The sequence below is a fragment of the Myiozetetes cayanensis genome, unplaced genomic scaffold (genome assembly GCF_022539395.1).
Source record: "Myiozetetes cayanensis isolate MyiCay16 unplaced genomic scaffold, myiCay2020 scf5-8, whole genome shotgun sequence".
NCBI classification, from domain to species: domain Eukaryota; kingdom Metazoa; phylum Chordata; class Aves; order Passeriformes; family Tyrannidae; genus Myiozetetes; species Myiozetetes cayanensis.
The window spans coordinates 16,069,141-16,080,639 of NW_026087742.1; the positions used below are offsets into that span (position 1 = coordinate 16,069,141).

General features: G+C 41.1%; 1 protein-coding gene across 2 annotated transcripts; it reads right to left on the minus strand.

The window, feature by feature from the left end:
• Positions 1-1,447: 1,447 nt before the first annotated feature.
• On the minus strand, positions 1,448-11,118 carry CUNH3orf52 (chromosome unknown C3orf52 homolog). Of its 2 annotated transcripts, XM_050334115.1 has the most exons (6): positions 10,631-11,118; positions 7,664-7,787; positions 6,098-6,231; positions 5,204-5,274; positions 3,647-3,840; positions 1,448-2,762 (listed from the first exon to the last, which is right to left on the minus strand). In XM_050334115.1, coding segments are annotated over exons 1-6 (693 nt in total). In that variant the 5' UTR covers positions 10,799-11,118; the 3' UTR covers positions 1,448-2,760. The 2 variants fall into 2 exon arrangements, with proteins under 2 accessions (XP_050190072.1, XP_050190073.1); XM_050334116.1 differs by lacking the exon at positions 1,448-2,762 and having other exon boundaries at positions 3,651-3,784.
• Between the last annotated feature and the right edge of the window lie 381 nt (positions 11,119-11,499).

Genomic DNA, 11,499 nt, shown 5'->3' on the forward strand with positions numbered 1-11,499 from the left:
CAGGTGGTAACTACCTCTCAGTAGTAGAAGCCCAGGTGTTCTTCCATGACACAACTCTTCCAGCTCACTCCTGCCGGAGTCTCAGGTTTGGCTTTCTGCAATGCTAGAATATAACCTCCTCACAGCCCATCACTCCCCTGCAAGAAGTGTTTCTGGACATGCTCAAAGGTCTGAAACCGGTTATTCAGCTGTTTACCAGAGCTCATAAAGCGATTATGTGCCTGTGTTCTTGCTTAAGCACGGGTTTTTTTTCCTCCCTCCATTTTTGTAACAACACAGTTTGGAAGAAAGTGTTGTAGAGTTTTCCTGAGTTTAAGTCTTCCTTTGTCTGTGATGGCTGGCTGCAGCCCTGGCTTTATGGGGTAGTGCCTTTGCCACCACCACCTGTCATTTCAGTGCCAGGGGTGGTCCCACAGGTGAATGGCTGCCTGTAGCATGGAAGGACACACACTGCCTGCAGGTACTACCGCTCTGACAGGCAGCCGAGTCTGCCCAAAACTGGTACTGGCTGTTGTAGTTACACAGATGACTGACTACCTGCTATGGGATTTTAAAGGGCTGGTTGTACACTCTATAAGCTGCTTCTTAACAGCATCTCAGTTGTCTCAGTTGTTAAAGTATTACGCGCATTCCTTCTATTAAAATTCACGGTAAGCATCCACACAAAATATCTACCTTGATGAAAAAATGTGTTTTCACACTGCTGTGTCCCTAATGAATTGAATCCTAATTAATACAATCTGTAGACTGTAAAGTTGGATATTTCCTGTTTAATATCACGTCTTACTACAACTCCACCTTCTTCTTTCCTGGGGGTTAAGGTACTGGGGCAGAGCAGGATGGCTGGGTAAAAAAAATGAATGCTTATCTCCTTTTTTTTCTCAACTCTTAATGCTCATAGGGGTATCACCACAAAGTCTAATCACTACATTATTTTTCAGCTCTCAGAATTAAGATAAAGAAATGTTCAAGGATATATTCAGGCATCTTAGTAAGAGCAATAAGTTTGAGCAGCATCTCAATAGCAACTTATTTCTTTGCTGCTGGTACTTTCATAGCCTGCTGCTTTTGGGTACAAACCGTACAAGCATTGAAGTTTAACCTTCCCCAGTGTAAGAATCAAAAGGAATACCTCTTCTAGCTGTATGCTGCATAGAAAATTACAGCAAGAGAAAATATGGTTCTTACAGCCAATGCTACATCTTACAAATCAAGACGGGATCAGAATTAGCCACAAATAAGAGAGTCATGCAAACTACTAATTTGGTCCAGAACGTTTCCCAAGCTCAGATAAAACTCACGCAACAACAGCTATGTGTTTGAGTGTACAGCTCTGTCAGACAGATGCTTCAGACAGCTCTCAGCACTTACAATTCCAGAGGTTATTTTCCAGTTCAAACAGCTGAAAGACTGGAGCTTGAAAACAAACACTTTAGGACTAAAAATAATTTAATGCACAATAACATTGACAGAGTACTCCTTAAATAAAATAGTAATATTAGAAAAGAAAACACAATTTACCATAAGGTGTTTCTTAAAATACAAAATTTTTCTTAAAATAAATGTGTCTATCCAACAGCACTATACACTATACAGGCTATAAATAAATGACAAGAAGGTATACTTCACTAACATGGTAGTGAATACATTCCATTCTGCATAAAGTTAATGCTTCATTTTCAGGTTATTGCCAGTTACTGTCTATAACTCCACTGCCACGCTGGTCTGCATGGTCTGCTTCAGCACCTTGCTCTTGGCATTGATCCGTCTCATCTGATCTCTCATCAACAAGAACAACCATTTGCTGCCTTATTAAGGCAAAAGCCTTGCATCTGTTCATTTTTATCCCCACTGCTGGGACAGGGACTATAGCTAACGGAGTAGACTAGTTTGTCTTCAGATTTACAAACACAGGTCAAATATCTGTCTATTCACTAGTAGCAGTAGTTAATTATTAAAGCACACAGCTGATTTTACCCTTGAAAGATTCCTGTGACATTCAGATGCGTTAGTGAACAAGACATGTTTCTTCATGATGTTTCTTCCTTCTTTTCTATTTCACATTGAAGAAGAGAAAAATAGAGCAGATACCACCTTATCCAGGAAGACTCTAGGATGAATAAGGAGAGTTAAAGCTTCCTTGAGAATCTAGTGCAAAGGTCTTACATGTAATTAAAGAATACGTATATATATATGTGTGTGTGTATACATATATATATATATATAAAAGTTTTCAGGCTGTTTTACAAGGAAAGAGCAATGGGAAAACATGGCATATGATGAAGTTAGGAGGGGAAAAAGCAGCAACATGGGGGGAAGTGAGCATTAAGGGTGAAGCTGTGCAGATAATTTTAGATAAACCAAGAGAAAAAGAAAGCCATGTGCAAGACCACTTTTAAAGCTTGCACAGAGCATTCAGATTTAATCATAAGGCAAGACAGATTTAATCATAAGGCAAGACAAAGCAGAGCTTTCAAAGTCAACAGAGCATCAGAGAAGATACGTGATTTCCACCAGGGCAAACTGGATTGTTGAGGTATCAGGACAATAAAGAAGGAGGTAGTGGTGTTATAGGAGTGCAACACTTATAAAGATGTCACATATTCCATTTACAATATTGCACCATAGGCAGCATTTACGGGAAAACAACTTTAGGAGTGTTTCTACCTAATGAATAGCTCCCTGCCCTGGGATTACTAATAGATAGGAGATCCCATCTCTTCCAGGTGGTGATGAAGATGAGGAACTTTTCCATCATTTCTCTGAAAGTTAAAACAGTACAATATTAAAATTAAAATGAAACTTATATTATAATATGAGTTAATCATAATATACACTGAATGCTGAAGTATTGGTCTAGGATTATTCTGAAAGCACATAGGTTTGACTTCGTAAATTGGGGGTGGGGAAGCAGCTCCACAGCATTGTTTTCATTATAACTGCAAAGATCATGGGACTTTTATACTGGCATTTCTATCAAGACAAATATGAATTTGTTGGAATCACTGCCTAGTCACTGGTAGTCATTGGAACCACTGCTTAGAAAACCTAAGAGAATGAACATTTGGTGATTTTAAAAGGTATCTGTGTGCATAATAGATTAAAAAAACCAAACAAACCCCAAAACAAACAAACAAAAAACCCACAAAAATGACCCTCCAAAAAGACAAAAATTAGGAGTCTTTCTCATCCTTGATTGTGAAAAAAAAAATTGAGAAATTTAATCCCAAGTTACTTATCCTGTTTTACTTGCATTAAAATTTGGTTTGTAATTATTCAAAAATGAATGTACAATAAAGAGAAATATTTCTCATTATTTGTCTCCCCGCTATGGTACACATACATCTGAGGAGAATTTCTTTGTGTAGAGAAAATGTAAGAATAGATCCGAGACGTTAGGTTGGAGTCCACAGCTAACCTGTCTCATCACTCTTCCCTTTCTCATCAGATGACCTGGCACTGAATCCTCGGTAATAAGTTATGCACAGCAGGGCATTCTCAAAACTATTTTACAGTGTTCTTAATGTTGTTGTGCAAAATGTATTTCCTAACAAATCTCAACACCTTTCTAGAATTATTTCCATTCATTACCATAAATACTTCTGCTCTTTGTAAAAAACCACTTTCTGTAATGTACAGGACTTACATGTGAGAGAAGTTCGGTCAAGCTTTAACCCGTCACATTCAGATGTCCCAGGATTAAAAGTATCGTCTTCATCGTAAATATTCTGACGTAAAATGTTCCTTATAAAATCTGGGTTCATAAGGTTTTCCATAAATCCTTCTGTTGATGGTGGCACAGAAAACACTAGCTGATAAATTACACTGGAGCTTTCATTACTGAAAAACAAAGTCAGGTGTGAATGCCCTCAAGCTCCCCCTGGGTGTTTTATTTTTTTGAGAAGACTGACTTTACATACCAATGTTGACACGGATTTTTTTTTTTTTTTTAATGTTTTCTAAAGCAAAGCATTATAAAAGAAAACTGTCATCAAAGCTTCCAGTTTCCTCCTCCCCTCTCCTCCCTTCTCAGAACAGGTCTTGAAACTGAGCCCGTACTTGAAGCCAGCCAGACATGTTTTCAAATGCACAAAGGGCAATTGGACATGTGTCCTGATGGGGTGTGGTTTTCAGCACCCCTGCTTCACAAGTACACACCGATAAGAGGTGGTGTAATATCCTATAAATAGGTTGGCTAGGAGCCTGCAGAAAGGTCTGCTCTCCTGCCACCAGTACCTGGGACCACCCAGCTGCGCTCCTGGCTCAGCTCTGAAGTGGATTACACAAGCCAGCGAACGGGAGACCACCTCTGGAGATTTCACTGATTGTGGTCTACTACATCCACTGTCGACCATTCAACAGTTACATTTTGTGCTCACAGAATTGAAACATTACAAAAAGTAGCTGAATGTGAGAAAAAAGGAAACTAAGAGAGGCAGCAAGAGAGAGACATGCAAACAGGCAGAGGGGGAGAGATCAGCTGATCAGTGTATATGCAGAACTACACCTTTGTACTTCATGGTCTAATTCACAATTTTTAACTTAGAGGAAATAAGACTTAGAAGCTACAGTTCACCGTGGAACAGAGCTGGCATGCCCAGGGCTGGCAATGCGAGGGAGCAAAGTGTCCTCAGGACTGCCCCTTGTCATGTCCCAGGGGAGCTCTTTCTCTGTCCTTGCTCCCTCAAGGGCCTTGGGACTTTGCGAATTTACTTTCCTTGATTTTCTCCAGTCTTTACAATTCCTTTGTAATCCAGCATTTTCAGAACCGCTCGAGGAAGCTCACTGTCTTCCCTTACCTCTCTGCTATTTCTCCATGACAGGAGGCATGTATATTCTTGTTGCCTTTACCTCTTCTGGGAACAAAACAGTTCTCTCTGCCCCATGAACCTTGTTTTATTTATTTAAGACTATTTAGCCAAGTCAATTTTAAGTGTCTCCACCAATTAATTTTCCCTTTAATAAATATCCTTGAATATGTTTGTTAAGGGCTGCAACTGGGACCAAAAATAATAGAGATGATACTTTACAGCAATGAAATGCTACTGTCATATGCTATTAGCAGCATTTTCCATTTACACCAGAGAACCTTTTGATCTATAAACCTAACTTTCCCCCAAACAACCTATATATACACATGCCTATGTGTTTATCTCATCAAAAGCGTGTAATTTTCAGATAATTTTGGTGACAAATTGCTTACCTGAAAGAAATCACTTGAGCTGACCTAAAGTAACGTCCTAAAGCTGGAGATGAACTGTAGACCTCTGTTAGCTGGGATAGAGAAAAAAAAAAAAGAAAAAAAGAAAAACATATTTCATCTATTCAATCTCTCTTTTCCCTACAAAAAAACCCCACAGCAAATCATTCTTAGAAGATATCTTAGGGGCATAAACACAGGTACTGAAAGTCAAACATCAGCAAATATCTGCCCTGGAAGATGTACACAGTCCTTTTAAATTTGACAGAAAAGATAGTTGCACATTTGAGTGACTGCTATATAACCTTAACACAATAGAGGCACTCAGGGTGATCTAAAATCATGCACTCGTTGCCATGTGCAATTCATATGGTTAGGTTTGGGATTTAATCAGTGCCAAAAAGCTCTTCTAACTTTTACTTGGTAGAGGGAAGGGTTTCTCTACTGACGCTCCCTTTTCACGATGTCTAAATGAGCACTGCCATGTCTGCTGAGCTTATTTCACCTGAAACTAAGAACTGGGATGGCTTGATGGAAATTGCAGCTATAAACCCAGGTTGTCATTGTGTACTAATGAAAGAATGCAGCACACAAGATTTTCAGCACCTATTGGTTTTAAATGACTTTCACAAGCCCCTCCTAAATTATTCAATGATTCTGTGAAAAAGGTAAAGACTGTGTCCTAACCATTAGTCAAACGTGGTGGAAGAAAATCAGATGCTCTTTTTGTGCTTAAAAGCAGAAAACTCTGTTTTTCTAGATCAGGACTTTAAGAAGTAGAATTCAATTTTTTGTGTGGACTTGCTACTCAGAGAAACAGAAACTTCTTGAAAGGAAAAACACTGAAACTGTGTTGTAAGCAGAATCAACTTTGCCAAGAAACACATCAAGACATACCCTCTTAGTAATGTCCTCAGAGAAAACGTGTGGGAGACCACACATTAACTCCAATGTTCCCGAAAAATTGTGAAAACTTCCACTGTTTAGTAGTGCATCAGGATCCCAATAGTCATCCTCATCTGTGTAAACATCTAATAATCGAAAGGAGATGGAAAGGGAAGGAAAAAGTTCCGGTTAGCTGAAGTACTGAAAACAACCTTCTTGTCTTGCTCTGTGGTGGCTTTCTAACAAATTTCCTAGGTAAGGTCTGACTGGGAGTGACAGGAAGAAACTGCAAGTGTTAGACACCAGGTCAGTTATTACGGAGTCAGAACCACCTTATGGGAGAGTGTGTGTGTGTGTGTGTGTGTGTGGAGGGGGGAAGGGATGGATTGGACCTCACGGAGGTGGGGTGGTGTTGTGTCCCTCATGGCAGCCCCTGGACCCACATGGAGAAGCCCTGGAGTAGCTGCCAGTCACAAACAGCCCTTGGAAAACTGTAACACCCCACATCCTGCAGCCCCTAACCCAGCTCAGATTGGCAGGGACAGTGAGGACACTGCCCCTCACCCTGACCTGGAACCCCCAGAGTGGCTGGTGGTCAGAGATCCCCCTCAGGGGGTTTGGCCGGATAAAACCAGTGCAAATAAAACCAAGGGCATGTGTTTGCCTCCTGTCACGGCCCTGCCATTGGACTTGTGAGAGCTGGTCTCCTACAAGGCTTCAGTGGTAGCTGTGTGATCTGTCTCTCCCTCTTTCTCCTTCTCTCTTCTTGATCCCTCTGCTTCTCTTTCTCTGCTCCTTTCTTGATGCTTAAGGTGGTTTGGAGCTGGAGGGATTGTATCTTGATTTAAGTGTTGTTGGTTTACTGGATGTTAAGTGTTGTCAATTAATACATGCTGAGTACCTAGTACATGCTGAGTCAGTATTGTGGTGGAGTGTTTTTGTCTGGCTTGTGTGGTGTCCTTTTCAACTTTGGCCAAGTCCCCTTATTTGCTCCTCTAAATTAATAAAGAAATTCCTTGGGAACAAGCCCGTGGCTTATTCTCTTGATGCTATCTGGAGATATTAGTGAATCCTATATCTATATATTAAAGCAAAATTCCCAGCCAATCCTGTGAGCTGGTAGCTCCCTGGGCTTGGACTCTTACAGCAAGTCACCTGAAGAAAAGTGACAGCATGTGGAGGTCAAACACCCACCCCCATCAGCAAAAGTCAGCTGCCCTGGGAGCCTGGGTGACAATGACACCACCTGAGGGGATCTAAGTGATCCATGGCACTGGTTGCAATGTGACAAACATAATTTCCATCCTCATCCCCATATCTCTCCTCACAACATTTTCTCACCTAGCTACAAACTGGAATTGCCACCTGATCAGGATAGAAGTTGCTTGCTGCATGCTAAGATAAAAGCATTCACATCCACTACCCAACCCACCCAACCCACCAGACTCTGCAGTCAGTATCCTGGTCCCTTCAGCAGTTTAATGATAGAGTTTAAAGGATGCTATTGTTGCATTTGTGTTACATTAGACTGTAAGTATTGTACATTTGTATTATTGCAACCAAGAGTGAGATACTTACTAGAATAAAGAATTAGGCTGATGAGAATGACGAAGAAGATTACTAGAAATATTGAAGTTATAACCATCCACAGCTTACACTTCCAGAAAACTACTTTCCTGCATGACTTCCAGTGGTCTCTCTCCTAGTTATAAAAGGGAAGGACGTATTGATTAATGAAATAAGGCAAGAAAAAAATACTGAAGCAAGTCTCTACTGTCCCATTTAGAAACAAAAACCCCCCATAGATGGGAGAACCTCATAGGTAAGCAATGCCCTACACCAGGGGTTCCCACCCTTGACTACTGCTGCAGGTGGGAACGTAGACCTGCAGAAGGTGAAGGACTTTCACAGGAAGGCGGAAAACATTTAATTCCCATTTGTGCAGAATTTCCAACTCCTAAACTGCCCTTAAAGCCAAAGTACTACAAAGGTGTGTTCTTGGCTCCCTCTTTAACTACGTGAATTTGATTTGCATGTTCCACAAGCTGTCCTTTTAATGTTTTCCATCTCTCCCAACCAAAAAGGTGTCTGTAGAGGTATTTCCAAAATCATTCACCTTTGCAGTGTTGATGATGTCAATCTGCATAGCTGCTGGGTACCAGCACCAAAGCAAAGGGACTGCTATTGAATAGATGCTGTTGCATTATATCCACCATAAAATAGCTGAGACCTTTATAGCTGGCTCCCTTTTTCTTCAGAAGATGGGAAACTTGAAGGTTGTTGAGTATATTTAATAGAGAGTTTAATGGGAATCTCACCTGTTCTAGGAGACCACAAGAAAACTATCTCCAAAGTGATTGTGCACATTCATGTGGGAGAGAAAGGACAATACTTGCCTGATATTTAATTTTTAATACTATTTAAGACCATAGCAAGAATTAGTCTTTTAATTAGTTAACTTAGTGGTATGAATATTACAAAGCAAACAAACAAAACCCCAGAACCAACCAAACAATAAGAACCTCACTTAGGTGGCAAAGCAATACAGAAAATTTCAACTGCTTTGTTCCACAGCCAGAAGACTGAAGGAAGGGCTTGAATTCATAAGCAGATCATGCTGCCTTTTTATTCCTTCTCCTTCCTCCTCTCCATCCATCACAAACCCAGTAGTAAGCTCCACATCCTTTTTGACATTAGTACCAAGTAAGGAAAAGGTTGTCTAGGCCACACACATGCAGATTGGCAAGAGGCACTAATCCAGGTTACCTCCCTTCACTTTTTAAACTTTCTAAGAATCCAGCATAACAGAAAGGCTTTCACTGAATTTTACTGAATCCACTGACAGGCTAAAAGTTTTTGTGAGGGTGGCAGGTGGACAGGCAGAGAAAATGGACACTTACAGAAAGAGCTTACAAGAGTCATTTCTCCAGGAGCAGGGGCAGAAAAAGGGAAACACTCTCTGCACACAGAACTTTGCTTTGGTGGAGAACAAAGAGCAAAAACTGAATATGGTTTGACTTACAGCATGCTTTCAGTTGTTAAATAAAAACAATTATATGTATTTGTATTAATTTTTAAAATGTGTTAGAAGAAAGAAGCTTCAATTTAATACTTAAGACTAGCATATCATTTTGAATGTAAAAAAATTTTAAAAGCCAGTAACTATTGCCTAGAGTGCAACTTTGAAATCAGATATAGTGATAGCAGTTCAGACAGACAGCTGTCAAGCCCAAGTTTCGATTGGGCCGCCACGTGTTTAGACTATGACAAAGTGTAATTCTTAATCACACGGAGCAAACTGCCTTGATCTCAAGAAAACCTTCAGCTCTGCAACTAGTCCATGAGCCTCTGGGCAGTGCCCAGAGGCATCACAAGACTGCTGGGGGGAAGCAACAGCAGCAGAGAAAAATCTCTCCCTGATGGGCAGGGCAGTTCTCATTAACCTGCCACCTAACCAGAAAGCAAAGCAGGATAACTTTGCAGCAGTCCCTATAGGACAGGAAGCCAATTGCCAGAATCAGCAGAAACAGAGCTTGAATGAAAACTCAATTCTGAGAAGGGGAAGGATAAACTTAAGGGTAAAGTTTTGCAATATAGCCAAGCAGATCTAGCTCACCCCTGCCTCTCTTTCACCCTCTCCCGTTCCTCTTTGCACCTCCCTCAAATTTGTCTCACACTCTAGCAAGCTGACTCAGCTTACCAGGCCAAAGGAGAAGTAGCTGACCCCTGATACAGTAGAATAGATGGGGGTTTTGCCCAGCAAGTGGAATGGATCAGCACACAGAGATGATCAGTAGGGCTGGCACAAGGAAGCATTTGCAGTTACTCCACCAAGAGCAGGAAGGGAGGGGTGGTGTGACTAATACAGGCAGCTCTCAGGGGGGCTCAGCCATGCCTAGAGAAAAGTGGGAAACATCTTTGCTCTGTCACAAATTTTCCTGGAGTGAGTAATGTAAATCATTGCACAACAGTCACCTATGAACATACATTATATCTCTGCCAGAATTAGTGTGCTCTGTAGCTTTAAGCTAAGTACTGGAGCTACCGTCCCCAGGACTCATATGTTAGTCCTGACTGAGGCTTTGGAGCATTCTGTTAATACAATGTTAATACATAATGGTTAGTAACTGTGAATTACTCAAAGATAAAGAGAATCCAGAGTGCTCTGTTGGAGGACATTTTATTCTTGTTTTGGCAGCACTGTTTTCTGGTTAGTTTGTACTGAAGGGAAGCTTGGCTTTAAAATCGATTTCAACTTTTCCCCTTTCTGATTTTGATCCCAATCCCACTGAGAGCGCATGAAAATAGAAAGCAAAACTCAGGGTACCAAATATAACTTCAGTTCCTAAGTTAAAGCTTAAAATGCCACTCCAGTATTAGAACACCTCATTGATAAGAAGAGAAAAAGTAGGTTTTCAGCTCCTTTCCCTCTCCCTCAAACAGCAAACTGGACCCCCCCCAAGATGTTTCTGCAAAGTATCATTTCTCTTCCCGTGTAGTGTTTTCCCCAACAGCAACAATCTAATGAGCAAGTAAAATTCCTACCTTTCTCGTTCGAGCATTTAGAGGCTTGTCGTGATCAGGCTCGCTTTCCTCCACATTATCTTCTTGTAATTCAATAATCTCATGCTGCTGAGCAGAGCTTTGCCTTTTCATTTCTTCTGTCTCTGTGCGGGGACCTCTGTCTCTAAAGCGAGCACAGAGGCAACTCATTTCCTTCTGGTTTCAGGACAGTCAGAGTTCTGATCCGAGGCTGGAGACAGTAACAGGGAGAGTCGGGATAGTTTTCGCAGGAGTGGTCTCAAAACACTGATAGACAGGGGGAGTTCCTTGGAAGAACAAAAAAAAGGTGGCTGCACTAGCTGCAAACAGGAGGCAGAGGAAGTATCAATTTGCCCAGCCGTGAGAACTACAGTGCTCTCCTGTGCAATACTAGGTTTTCCAGTTTGCCAACCTTCCTGTACCAGCCCTTGACAAGCAAGTGACTAAAGCTTCAGCAACGTTATCGTTCGCTGAGGCGGTTTTGAAAGCAACCAGAGTGCTTTCCCTGCTGCTGTCAGCCAAAGCAATAAATTACTATTAATGTTATCCATGCAGCTAAACAGATGTGGTTCTGAACAGCATAAACTGAGTAAAGGATCATGTAGCTTGTGGTCTGCTTAGGCTGTGACTCTACCCACGCTTGTAATTCTGGTTTCCCTGTATGGACAAAAAAGAAATGAATGCTACTGATCTTTGTGCTGTGAACTGTCCTTTCTCTAGCTGGTTATACTGCCTAAAATCACATCTGGTGTTAAAGAACCATTTCTGTCTGTTAACATACGATCCAAACTAAAACTGAGAAGCTGCTTTCAGATAAAACAAACAAAAAAAACCAGCCCAAGAACACAAAGTACAGATCTGAGAAGAGGAAG

Coding starts and splice junctions, on each gene's coding strand:
- CUNH3orf52 (XM_050334115.1), bottom strand. CDS start 10,798: ATGAGTTGCCTCTGTGCTCGCTTTAGAGACAGAGGTCCCCGCACAGAG. Junction 6,232..7,663: donor CAGCCTAATTCTTTATTCTA/GTAAGTATCTCA, acceptor TTCGATTATTAG/ATGTTTACACAGATGAGGAT. Junction 3,841..5,203: donor GCTCAAGTGATTTCTTTCAG/GTAAGCAATTTG, acceptor TTTGTTTTTCAG/TAATGAAAGCTCCAGTGTAA.